Raw genomic sequence first — 13,845 nt, 5'->3', positions numbered from 1 at the left:
CCTGAGAGGTAGATAGATCCTAATCTGACCCACCAGGCCCAGCGACAGCATGGCTGGTCTGCTCTGGGCTTTCTCTCCAGTCTTGTGTTAAGAGCTAATGGGACTCTCACTACCTAAATGCTTCCTCTGTGCTTCATCAATACTTCATGCCTCCTGTCCTTGCTCTGAGAAGCCTTCCTTGACAGTCCCATGAGCAATGGCCACTTCACACAGCTTAGGGTGACCCCTGCACTGGGACCTCAGGCTACACAAAAGGCCTGAGTAAGGGAAGACTCCTCAGTCTTTTGAACCTGTGCCCTGTGAGGAAGAGGGTACAAAAGCCCAGATTCTGGAGAGAAAGGGTTAAAGTTACACTCCTTAGAAGAGCTCCTGGCTCCTTCCAGACTCTGGTCTCCTAGGAGTTCCGGGCAACTTGAGCTGAGCACCTGCCTGCAAGCCCATGGGCCCCTTCCTGGCAGGTATCTGCCAACTTGCAGTCTGTGGCCAGTTCTGGCTGCTTCCCCTGACTTCTGTACACACTTGGCCAGGCTGTTCATCTCTCTTTAAATGCTTTGTATGGCCTTTATCAGAAACTCTTTGACCTTTAGGTCTTCTCTGGGGCTCTATAGAGGGCTAGGGACTTAGTGGCTCAAAGAAATGAGGCAACAGATCAGGACCTCCTACATGCTTCCTCCACTTCCCTGAACTGCAGGCTGAAGAGAGGACCCCGGGCTCAGGAAGTCCCCTCACACCCAATCCCTACCAGTGTGACCTAGTGACTTTGTGGAGAGCTATTTTTCCCTACCAGGACCATGCATTTTTCAGCTGTCTCTGGGTTTACGGAAGAGAAACTAAGGGACAGTAAAATTCTTTGGGCTCTGGGGAGAAAAGAAGTAGCCCCAAAGTCTAAAGACTCATAAACAGACAGGCAGAGACTGCTGAGGGCAGGGCTCTACCCCCCTGGGTGGGCTGTGTGTTATCTGGGGCTTCTACTTCAGGGTTGGCACTGAGCACAGTTAAGTGCTATAGACCAAGAAACTGCTCTCCATACTTTTGGGGCTGACTTGTAGGGCCTCCATTCCCAGAACCCACCTCTGCCTCTGAGCTTTGGATCATGTTCCTATTTCTTATTACTTCTCTCCTACCATTACTCACCTCCCCCTCCAAACACACCAGAATGTAACAGAAGAACAGGGAAGATGTCTGGATAATAATGTTAATAAAAATAAGAGCCTAACACTCAGATGGTACTTACTGTGTTATGTGCCAAGAAGTTTCTAAATACATTACTTTTCTTAGTTAATCCCTAGCCAATCCTAGAAGGCAGGTTCTATTATGCATACTTTTCAGAAAAAGAAGTACAGAAGTTAGGTAACCTCCCCAGGTTTGTGGCTCATAAGTGGCAAGGCTAGGTTTTAAACTTGGGCACTCCTAACCATTATATGAGACCACATAGTAGGAAAGAGGGCCTCAAATCAACTTTTTTTTTTTAAATGTTGTTTTAGTTGTTGATAGGCCTTTATTTTATTTATTTATATGTGGTGCTGAGAATTGAACCCAGTGCTTCACACTTGCCAGGCAACTGCTGTACAGCTGAGCCACAACCCCAGCCCTCAAATCAACTCTTTGATGTCCACCCCTCCCCCCAGACCAGACAGGCTCATTGCCCAAGACCTCAGACAGCCAGCAGCAGAACTAAGGCAGAAACCCATTTACTGACTCTCAGCTCACCCACTGGCTAGAGCACCTGGAGATGTCTGAACACTGTGGTCTAGCTGAGTGGAGGTGACAATGCCAGAGTGGGAGGGGGTGGGTAACTCAAGGCCTTCAGGGTACACTCAGGCCTGGCCTTATCTCCTGCCTCCTACACTCACTCCTCATGAATGACAGCGTTTGGCCCTTGTGCCTGGTGAAACCGGGGCAGAGCCAGGGCTCAACACAGCAAGGTACAGAACAAGCCAGGGCTCATCTCGTGGGAAGGAATCATCATGCAGACAGGGCGGGAGGCCAAGGCTCACATGACAGGTTGCTTCTGATTCCTACCCTATCCTGCCAGTTTCATTGCAGGGCCCTCTGTCCCCACCTCCTCCAGCACATGTTGTTAGTACCTCTCAGCTCCAAAATTCTGTTGAGTATCTAAGGTTTCTTCTCTCCAGTCCACAGCCTGTAAAGCCTTTTCTTCATCTTTGCTGAATTCTATCCACGCCACCCCATCTAGCTCCGTCTTCCTTTCCCTAAACTAATTCCCCTTTGCTTTGTTAAAGTGCTAATATGGGCAAATGCTATTTGAGAAAGTTCATGGATGGCTTGGGGATCAGTCCCTCTCAAAGAACTTGGAGCTCACTGAAGGCAGAGTTCATAGCACCTGCTCTAGCTCTTTTTTTGGATGAGGGTGGTGGGAATTGAACTTGGGGTACTCGACCACTGAGCCACCTCCCCAGCCCTATTTTGTATTTAGATACAGGGTCTCACTGAGTTGCTTAGCACCTCACTTTTTTTTTTTTTAAGAGAGAGTGAGGGGAGAGAGAGAGAGAGAGAATTTTAATATTTATTTTTTAGTTATCGGCGGACACAACATCTTTGTTTGTATGTGGTGCTGAGGATCGAACCCGGGCCGCGCTGCATGCCAGACGGGCGCGCTACCGCTTGAGCCACATCCCCAGCCCAGCACCTCACTTTTGCTGAGGCTGGCTTTGAACTCTCAATCCTCCTGCCTTAGCCTCCTGAGTAGCTGGGATTATGGACGTGTGCACCACTGCACCCAGCTGCTCTAGCTCTTTAACATGCCAGGATTTGGTAGGAGTTGATGGTGCTTAGAAAGCTGGCTTCCCTGGGGAACTGTGGGCTCCTGAGAGGAGGGGCCATAGTTATCTTCTGTTTTCACTCATACTTAGCTAGGAGTAAGGTATGGTATAGTCCAAGTTGAAAGTCTAAACTAGCTTCCTACTCTCTGACCTGCCTGACCTCAAGCTTAGTTCTGGGCTTCACTGAGGGGAAGTTATTGGAGTGTAGAGAAGTCACATGATTTATTCAATCTCTTAAAAAGCTCACAAGATGCTGAATGGGGATAGGTTGCCTGGGGCAGGGCAGAAGCACAAGCAGATTATAAGCACAAGAGATTATAATGATGATGGTTTGGACCACGGTGGTAATGCTGGTAATGGTGAGAAATGGTTAGGTTTGGATATATCTTATAAAGGCAGAGATGCCAGAATTTCCTGGTTATTTGAAAACAGAGCTAAAAGGAAGGATTTTAAGAGTTTTGATCTTAATAACTAAACCTGAAGGATAGAGTGCCCATTAACTGAGAAAGGTAAAACTGAGGTAGGAAGAGACTTGGACATAAAATCTGAAGTTCAACTTTAGACATGTTGAACTTAAGACATTTATTAGATATGTTAGTCAGCTTTCTATTGCTGTGGCAAAATATCTGAGATAAACAGCTTAAATGGAGAAAAAATTCATTTTCGATCATGGTTGCAGAGTTTTTGGTCCGTGGTCACTTGGCCCTTTGCTTTTGGGCCTGTGGTGAGGTAGTACATTATGGTGGAACAGCATAATGGTGGAACCAAGCTACTCATATCGTGGCAGCCAGGAAGCAAGACAAAGACTAAGGGGCAGGGGTCCCTATGACCCCTTCAAGGACATGCCCCAATAACCTTCCACTAGACCCACTTTCCAAAGATTCCACCACCTTCCAACAGTGCCACAGGTGGGCGATCAAGCCTTTAACATGAATTATTGAAGGATAGTCCAGATCCAAACAATAACAACATCCCCAAGAGGAGATGATGAGTAGGCAGATGGGCATATAAATCTAGAGTCTGGCATTCTGGCATTGGGAGTCTTCAGCAAAACAGAGGGGAATGAGAGCCTTCAGACTGGATGGGTTACCTATCCAGTAAATAATTAAGTCTGAAGATGACATACTGGGCTACATCAATGTTTATAGCAGCTCAATTCACAATAGCTAAGCTATGGAACCAATCTAGGTGCCCTTCAACAGATGAATGGATAAAGAAAATGTACTCTCTCTCTCTCTCTCTCTCTCTCTCTCTCTATATATATATATATATATATATATATATATATATATATATATATAGAGTACATTTTCTTTATATATATATACATACAATGGAATATTACTCAGCCATAAAGAAAAATGAAATTATGGCATTTGTCAGTAAATGGATGGACTGGAGACTGCCATGTGAAATGAAATAAGCGAATCCCCCCAAAACCAAAGGCTGAATGTTCTCTCTGAGATGCAGACACATACTAAGAGGACAAGGGGCTGGGATGAGAGCAGGAGAATAGAAGTACTTTGGATTAGACAAAGGGGAATGAAGGGAAGGGAGAGGGATGGGAATAGGAAAGACAGTGAAATGAGCTGACATAACTTTTCTATGTTCATATACGAATATACAACCAGGAACTCCAACTCCACATCATGCACAGCCACAAAAATGGGAAGTTATATTTCATGTATGTATAATAAGTTAAAATACATTCTACTGTTACGTATAACTAAAAAGAATAATAAATAAAAAAAAACTAAGTTAAAACCCAACATCGTGGATACCCCTATATTAAGAAATAGAGGAAATGGGGGGCCCATCAAAGGAGGCTGAGCAGGAGCAGCCAGCTGGGGAGAAGGAGAACCAAGGAATGATGCCTCAAAAACAAGTAAAGAAAGAGAATACAGTGGAGACAGTCTCCATGCGCTTCTAAGAAGTAAAAAAAAAAAAAAAAAAAAATAGGTATGAGATTTGGTAATTGGGTTAGAAATATGGAGTTTAAATTTTTTTTTTTTTTTTTACAATCTTGACAAGTGTCACCCTCCTTTCTTTCCCAGTGGTAAAATATGTGAAGAGTGGGAATTCACTTGGCTAGTGATAGAAAAGTGTAGGTCTAGTTAGAAATAGTCACAGAGGAGATGGTTGGGGCTGGGTGGGGAATGCTGAGAAGTGAGTGGATTGATTCTTAGGGACAAAATTAACAGGCCTTGGTAATGAACTGGCTGAGGGTCATGAGATATAAAGGAGGAAGATGATAACTATGCTTCCTGAGGAGTAACTGCATGGATCATGGCTGAATTTTCTGTGATGAGGAAGCCGGTGGTAATGGAGTACGCAAAGGAAGATATGAAATTCAAGTTTTGGACATGATGAACTGTTTGTACCACATCAGAGACAGGACATGCCAGGTATGGTAGTGTATGCCTGTAATCCCTTGGAAGGCTTGGAAGGCTGAGGCAGGAGGATCGTGAGTTCAAAGCCAGCCTTAGCAACTTAGGGAGGCCCCAAGCAACTCAGCAAGATCCTGTCTCTAAATAAAATATTTTTAAAAAATGGGGGGTGCTGTGGATGTGAGAATCAATTACCAGTAGGTAACTATGCGGTTAAGTGTGCTCCAGGGTTCAATCCCTAGTGCCAAAAAAACCCCAAAACAGGGGCTAGGGATGTAGCTCAAGTGGTAGCGCGCTTGCCTAGCGTGCGTGAGGCACTGGGTTCGATTCTCAGCACCACATAAATGTGAAATAAAGATACTGTGTCCACCTAAAAACTAAATAAATATAAAAAAAACCCCCAAACAACAACAACAATAACAACAGACACAAGACATTTAGGATGCAGTTGGATCTATCTGTGTCTGCAGCATGGGAAAGAAGCCCAGACCAAAGATAAGAATTTGAACTTTAAATAATAACTGAAGTAATCAGAGTGGCTGAGATGATCCCAAAAGAGAAGAAAATCTGTAAGAGCAGAAGACATAGTCTGAGGAACACAACATGTAAAGTACATTAGCACTGCTCTCGTCTTCTCCTTGCTCCTTCCCTTTAGTGAGCTGATAAGACTAGTTTGCCTATAAGCAGCTAAGCCAACAGAATCAGAAATAACTTTAAATAAAACCAAGAAGTGTCTCGGTAAAGAATCACTTCACTGCAAAAGGGATAAGAAAGTAAAAGCAGCAAAATCAAGTGACTCATGAGAGTGAGCCTGGGCAGCTGGAGGACTGTGCAGCAGGTCTAACCAGCCATCCATCTCTCCCTTTCCTTCCTGAAGAGGAGACAGCAGGGGGATGAGGCAGTGAGGAGATGGGAGGGTTAAGGCTGGCCTCAGTACCCTACCTGTGCACCACTTGCTATTCTACAGCACTACCTGGTGAGGCATGATCCCCCCAACTGACAGATGAAGCAGCAGACTCAGAAATGTAGGAAAACCTGACTGATGTCACACAGATCCCTTACAGATCCCTTCACTGTGGTGGGAAAGACAAGGGAGAAAACTGTTTCACAAATTCTTGCAGTGGAGACTGTCTGGGAGGTTCCTGGGCTCAGGTGCGTCATTTGAAGGTGGAGTGTAGGATTAGGTCTTCCCTAGATCTTTTGGGGAAAAACCAGAGCAATTGATCATAAACGACAGAAGTGGAATGAATGACAGTTCTAAAATGTTAAAAGACATAACAGAATCCAAATTAAAATCTATATTCAATGGGGGAAAATATCTTTAAAAAATGAAGGCAAATAAAGATATTCCAGACAATGGAAGCTGAGAGAATCAATTATCAGTAGGTAACCATGTGAAATTCTAACAAAAGCTTTTCAGGCTAAAGGGAAAGGGTCCCAGGTATAAATCAGGATGCAAAGATTGAATGAAGAATACTAGAAATAGCAAATATGTGGGTAAATATAAAAGACTATTTTTTGTCTTAAATTCTTCCAAGTAAGGCCATTTTTAAGACTTTCAGAGACTCCAAACTCAGAAGATTACAGTGTCCCTGAACAAATATAATAATTCGGAATTAAATCTAAAATAAATCATAAGGATAAGGAAGTCAATCAAAGTTCTGACTTATCCCACGGTCACTATTTTTGGTACTTAAAAAATTTAATTCTGGGGCTGGGGATGTGGCTCAAGCGGTAGTGCGCTTGCCTAGCATGCGTGCGGCCCGGGTTCGATCCTCAGCACCACATACAAACAAAGATGTTGTGTCCGCCGAAAACTAAAGAATAAATATTAAAAATTCTTTAAAAAAAATTTAATTCTTAAAAATATTTTCTCTTGGGCTGTGGATGTGGCTCAAGCGGTAACGTGCTTGCCTGGCATGCGCGGGGCGCTGGGTTTGATCCTCAGCACCACATAAAAATAAATAAGGATGTTGTGTCCACTGAAAACTGAAAAATAAATATTAAAAAAAATTCTCTCTCTCTTAAAAAAATATTTTTTCTTACTTTCTGGTCTCTACTTGCTAGCATCAAATTAAACAACAGAGAGAGCACCAAAGAACTATGATATTTATCTGGGAATATTCAAGAGCACTGCAGTGCAGAGCAGGTGTGCCACAGAACCCAGGGGATGAGGGAGAGGGAAACTAAAAGGCAAGATGAGGACGACATATGTTATTTTGAAAAAACAATCCTTGGCCACAAGGATTAATACCAAGGGTGTTCAAGGATCAATAACAAGGGTGACTGGCACCATAGTTGAATAAAAAGTTGTTGGACAGATGTCCTTGCAGAGGCTTTATGCAAGGTAGTGGTTCCAATATAATCTTTTATGACAGTGCTTATAAAAGATCCCCTCCTTTACACCTCCCAGCTCTACTATTGTTACTATTATTAGGGTTTGACCCTAATAATAATAAATCGAAATTCCCATTTCGATTCTGACAACTTTCAAACTAGTGTCTTCAGCATACACTCAGTTTGACTCCTAGATTATCTGGAAACACCTGTCAGCCAGCCAAGAGCATATGACTCTCAGAAAATCTGTTGTAACAAATGCATGAAGTGAGAGAGACCCATCACCAGCAAGCATGATCAGCCTCCTGGGGTTTCCTGGGTGGAGGGTCTTTCAGTTTGAAATTGGGACAGTTCTGGGAAAACTGTGGTGATACTGGTTATCCTAACCAGGACCTAGAATAAGGTCTCAGGGAGAGAAGTGGCTCTGAGAGCAGCAAGCAGTGGAGTTTTACTCTGGGCAAGGAAAAAAAATGGATTAAGAAGTGCATGGCCCTGGGTTCAATCCCCAGCACCACAGAGGGAAAAAAAAAAAAAAAAGGAGTACATAGTACATGAGGCTTATCTTCTCAAAACTTGACTTGCCATTTCTTTGAAGGGAAACATTTCATCTCTCTCTCTCAGACCTTATGTCTTATGTTTAAAAGACTATCACAGGTGTGGTGGCACATGTCTGTAATCCCAGTGACTTTGGAGGCTGTGAGACCTTGTCTCAAAATTAAAAAAAATAAAGTGCTGGGGATGTAGCTTGGTGGTAGAGTGCCCTTGGGTTCAATCCCCAGTTAACCCCTTCCCCAAAGACTAAGATCCTACGTCCCCTGGGAGTAGGCACATCATAAAGGCAAAAACACAAAGGCAGGTATAGCAGTTCTGCTTGGCAGGTAAGAGATGATTGCTCTACTGGAACACAGACCTCCATTCCTGTGGCACATGCCTTATTGCCACTTCACCCACTTTGCTAGAAGGGTAAGACAGACAGGGAATTAAATGTGTCTACTTAATTCCTGTCATCATCCTATTAGCTACTCATGATTACTTTGATGTTGTTTTGGAGACTTAGAAAGGAAGAAGATGAGCTGGTGACCATAAACCAAGGTAGGAATAAAGACCACAAAAGTGCAGAGCTTCCTGGGCAGGGACTGGCATCTCTATTCCCCTAGGAAAGGATTTACAATATTGACAAAAATTGAAATGTATGTGGGAACTAGAGTGATCTATGTGCCAAAAAAACAATGGTGTTGGGAAGGTTGGAGGACAGAGGGGGAAGGAAACTAGTAAAAGTATCAGATTGTAAATGGCTTCTCTTCTGAATCATAAGGGCTCAGGACACTTCTGAACTGATCCCATCTTTTATCTGTTGTGGCTTCTGGGAAAACATATAACATATCTGAATGTTAACTATTTTGAGATTTATTTAAAAGAAGGAATTTTTGGCTAAAAAAAAAATACATCAAGTGTCATGATTTTCAAGTGGTGTAAAAGAGCAGAGTGTGGAGTGAAAAATTGAGGTCCCCAAGGTGACCCGGGCAAGTGACTTAGCAATTGTTCATCTTAGTTTCTTTATAAAACATAAAGTAGAAATAATAATGCCTGGCAGGTTATAGGAAGCTCTGAGCCTCAGTTTCCTCATCTTCTAAATAAGGAATAGTCTTATCTCATTGGGTTGTTATGAGACTTAAATGAGTTTGAACATGCAGAGTGCTTAGAATAATGCCCACTTCTACAAAATCTGTAAACTAGAGGTCACTATCACAATGAATAAGCCTGCTTATGTATGTATGTATATATGTATGTATGTATGTATGTATGTATTTGGGACCAGGGATTGAACCTAGGGACACTTAACCACTCAGCCACATCCACAGCCTTTTAAAACAAATTTTTATTTAGAGACAGGGTCTCATTGAGTTGCTTAGGGCCTCGTGATCCTCCTGCCTCAGCCTTCTGTGCTGCTGGGATTACAGGCATGCACCACTGCGCCTGGCCAAGCTTTTGTTATTTATTTAATTATTTTAAAATGAGATTTTTTTTTTTAAAGAGAGAGTGAGAGAGGAGAGAGAGAGAGAGAGAGAGAGAGAGAGAGAGAGAGAGAGAGAGAGAGAGAGAGAGAATTTTTAATATTTATTTTTTAGTTCTCGGCGGACACAACATCTTTGTTGGTATGTGGTGCTGAGGATCGAACCCCGGCCGCACGCATGCGAGGCGAGCGCGCTACCGCTTGAGCCACATCCCCAGCCCCAAAATGAGATTTTTTTAAAAAATATTTTTTTAATTGTAGTTGGACACAATACCTTTATTTATTTATTTATTTTTATGTGGCGCTGAGGATCCAACCCATTGCTTCACACGTGCTAGGTGAGTACTCTGCTACTGAGCCACAACCCCAGCCCCAAGCTAATTTATTTATTTATTATTATTATTTTTTAAATCAGGATTTCTTTTTTTTAAATTAGTTATTGATGGACCTTTATTTATTTATATGTGGTGTTGAGACTCAAACCCAGTGCCCCACACATGCTAGGCAAGCACTCTACTACTGAGCCACAACCCCAGCCCACCAAGCTAATTTATTTTTAATACTAGCTTGCATTAATCTCTGAAATTTTACATGTACACACACACACACACACACACACACACACACACACACACAATACTACTTCATGACTCCTTTTTCTAATGTCACTGCCATCCTACTTTGAAAGTAGGATGCAATCAGATGGGAAAGAAAATGGATTCTTCATTCAGTTTAAGTCAGATATTCTCCTGTACTTAACACTCTGCGTTTAGAATAAGGCCTCAACTCCTTTCCTGGGCTTACACATCTGGTCCCTTTGATGTCATTATTTCAATGTCACTAGCTTTGATCATGTCAAGCTCTTTTCAGCCCCAGGACTTTTGCATTTACTGTTTTTTCTGCCTGGAATGTCTTCTCCAAGTTCTGTGTAGTAGTCAGGAACACAGATTATGAAACTAGATTGCTTGTGTTTCAATTTTGGCTCCACTACTTACTATCTGAGTGACCAGAGAAGTTACTTAACCTCCCTTTGCTTTAGTTATAGGGTCAATAACAGTATGCTTCTTATCAGGCTGCTGAATTAAAAAAATATGAGGTGCTTGGAACAGTGCCTGGTACATGGAGTGAGTGCACCACCATGATGGTCATTCTTCACCTTACCCAGAGCCTCCTTAGATAGATCTTATTCTTAAAGTGGCATCTAGTATGCATAACATTCTATAAATATTTTATTTTTATGATGTGTACTCCATGAAGACAGAGAGTTTGTCTATCATATATTTACTGTTATAAACTCACCACCTAGGATAATGCCTGAGGGTACTCAATAAAGAAGTTATTATTATTATTTTTTTTTGCCACAAAAGTCAGGTGGTTTGCCAAGGCAGAAAAGCAGAGAGCTGGGATTTGTACTAGAGTTCTAATTACCTACCTCAGTTACATGATGATAGTTTTTGGGGTGTTTTGCAAACAGCAAATATCATTGATATTACTTTTCTCCTTTCCTCAGGGAACCTCACTCTGGTCCCCTGAGGATGCATCTTTTGTTTACTGTGTCTTCCTACTATCTACCTTTTCTTAGCTGGAGCTCCCATAGAAATCAGTATGTATGGTCTTAGCTGACTCTTGCTTTTATGCTTCTGTGCTGATTTTTTCTCTTCCTGACAATGCCCTGCTCTTATACATCTGCTCTTCCTCATGTTTCCTGAGTTTCTAGCCCACTACTGGGCCCTCAGAACAGGCTCAATGCAAGCATGAGGAGTGACCATATTGCAGCCTTTTCAGGAAGATGACTCCAGGCAGCTCCACACGCTGTGCACATTTTTAGGGAAGAGAGAGAGGATGACTCTACCAGAGAGGGAGATAAGTGGCTGTTCTCTTACCTCATTTGTTGTGACTGGTGGTGGCAAAGCTGCAGAGTGTGAGAGCAACCGCAGGGAGGCCTCCAACTGCTGGGGAGGCAAAAAGAAGTTGGGCACCACAATAGGCTCTGGGCTGTAATGGTAGTTAAGGAACAAAAATAAACCTTACCACACCAGCATCTCCACTGACCTCAACCATACCAATTCCCCAACTTACTCCTGCTCTGAATCCTTGGCTCAAGTTGTTCCCCCTCATGGAAGACTCTACCCACTCCTAACAAATCATGGTCTACATTTCTTTATGGATCAGTTCAAATGCAGCCTCCTCTAAGAAGCCCTCTCTTAATCTTAGCCCTTCGCAACAGCCAAAACACAGTTAGCAACATAAGAATGCTCAATTACTTACATATGAGATAACTCTCAATTTGTTTCCCTCACTATTCCTCATGTTTCTCAAGGAGTGAGTTATTTCCTTTAGGAACCTTAGTATCTTCTTAGTGCCACAGGAAGCTGGTACGTGGCAAGTGAAGAATGACAATTGCTGCTGGCCCACTGGTTTAAAGTTGACCTTTTACCAGTTTTCTCTCATATGTGGTAACTAGAGAGGAAAAAGGAAAAGAAGTATGTGTGTGTATGTGTGTGGGGTACAATCTCATGAAGGGAGCTCAGTAGAGGAAAGGGGCCAGGGGAGGGAAAGAGGAAATATTGGGGAATGATAGTGGCCAAATTAGTTATGTGCATGCACAAATATGTAAAAACAAATTTCGCCATAAAAAATATGGGAAAAAAGCTGACCTGTTGGATAGGGGAAGGGGTGGAAGGTGGTTCCAGGGCCATGACTTGGGCAGGACGGAGGTACTTGGTGTTGAAAGAGGGCCTATCTGCCTTGATGTTCTCTGCTCACATTCAGAAACAAGGTTATCCACATAAGAGGCTGTCCACAGTGGTCCATCCAATTTGGAAGTGAACCCTACTAGGAAGGTTCCATAGCCTGTACTTCTGTCTGTACCCTCTTAAGGTGCTGTGTTGAGACACAAATATTTGTTCTTCAAATATCCGCTGAATCAAAGCCCTGATCCAGTTTGGTTCAACTTATAGGATGGTTGAGGAGACGGTGATGTTCCAATTTCTTGTTTGTCTAATAAGCTAAGTATGGTTCTGATTCCAATTTGTTTACCAGACTTTCTATTTTATTGTTGCTCTTCCATGTTAGACTCTGAAATCCAAGAGGGCAGAGATGGATCTATCTTTTTCATAGCCATATTCCTGTCATATAGTGCAGTGCCTAGCTGAATGAATGAAATGTATCCAAGTCCAGCTTTGGTTCAAGTTCTCGATTTTTCTGTAGAGAGGTGGGGTGAACTGGAGGTCCTGAAGGGAAAGAACACTTTGACCCAAGCCTTCTCTGGAAGCGCAGATGAGGCAGAGCCTATTCGTTGCTGCTGACTGTGAGTGCTCCAGTAGCTAGACAACCCACGCTGTGAGGAAGGAGCAGTGTTGTGGGAGGGTCAGGGCTGGGTCTGAACACAGAAGCACTCCTCATCCTATTATCCATTGCCTGCTTAGGGTCCTGCACCAACAGGTAAATCCTTCAACTTTTAAGTTCTTTCTCCTCAGTTTATAAAAATATGCAAGTTTTCCACTTAGGAACCAACCCTGCCCTCTTGCCCCCAATCTCGGGTTCCCTTCTAGTTACTACTCAGCTTTGTCACTTATGGTGGACAACTTCAGGTGAGTTCACTTTTTGTGCCTCAATTTCTTCATTTTAAAGATAGATATGACAATAGTGCCCACAGTCTGTGGAGGATTAAGTGAGTTTACACAGGTCAAGTGCTTAGAGTGGTGCTTGATACAGCAAGGACTCAACATTCTCGTCTCCCCAGCTTATGGGGAAAAGATGCCTGTTCTGGCTGTCTTCCCCACTAGTTCCCTTACCCACGGAAGCCTGGTCTGTTTCCACCACTGCAAGGTCCCCTTGCTCAAGCCAGTGAATGTGTACCAGGCCCCTCTTCAGAGTGAGGGCTGCAACCTGAAACTTTTACCTTACCTGCCCTGGCTCCCAGCTCTGCTCAGCTCCTGTTTGGCTGTACCTTTGTCTTTATACACTGGTGACCCATGGGGACTCTGTCTCTGTGCATGGCCCTCCTTTTTCATGCTGTTACCCTCATCAGTTTCTGGAGAGGCCCCCCTTTATACCTGATCCTGTCTGAACTCCAGGGCTGCATCTCTTCCTGAATAACTCACATGCACATGTCCAAAATGGAAATCTATGGCTTCCTCTAAGTAGGTCTCTTTATGTGGTGTTCTCTATCCAGTAAATGACAACATAAACCTTGCTTCTTATGGCAGAAATCTCTGAGTCATACTTCATGTTTTCCTCCTCATTCCCTGCCCTCTCTCTGGTCCTCTTAAATCTATCCCCTTTCTCTTCTTCATACAGCACTCTATGCTTTAGGTCAGAT

The 13,845-nt window shown here is 43.1% G+C and overlaps 1 protein-coding gene and 1 long non-coding RNA gene across 2 annotated transcripts in view; one reads left to right on the top strand and one right to left on the bottom strand.

Moving 5' to 3' along the window:
* C2CD3 (C2 domain containing 3 centriole elongation regulator) overlaps nt 1-13,845 on the bottom strand; it is a 147,564-nt gene that overhangs the window by 6,094 nt on the left and 127,625 nt on the right. The window contains exon 32 of the mRNA XM_081263133.1: nt 11,405-11,516. Within this exon, the coding sequence (XP_081119259.1) occupies nt 11,405-11,516 (112 nt within the window). The remainder of the gene's footprint in view (nt 1-11,404; nt 11,517-13,845) is intronic.
* LOC308631698 overlaps nt 1-13,845 on the top strand; it is a 32,125-nt gene that overhangs the window by 8,598 nt on the left and 9,682 nt on the right. The gene's annotated exons all lie outside the window — the stretch shown is intronic.

The sequence above is a fragment of the Spermophilus citellus genome (assembly GCF_964194105.1).
Source record: "Spermophilus citellus genome assembly, chromosome: 2".
Classification (NCBI taxonomy): domain Eukaryota; kingdom Metazoa; phylum Chordata; class Mammalia; order Rodentia; family Sciuridae; genus Spermophilus; species Spermophilus citellus.
The sequence above is the reverse complement of the archived record's forward strand: the minus strand, read 5'-3'. Positions and strand labels throughout refer to the sequence as shown.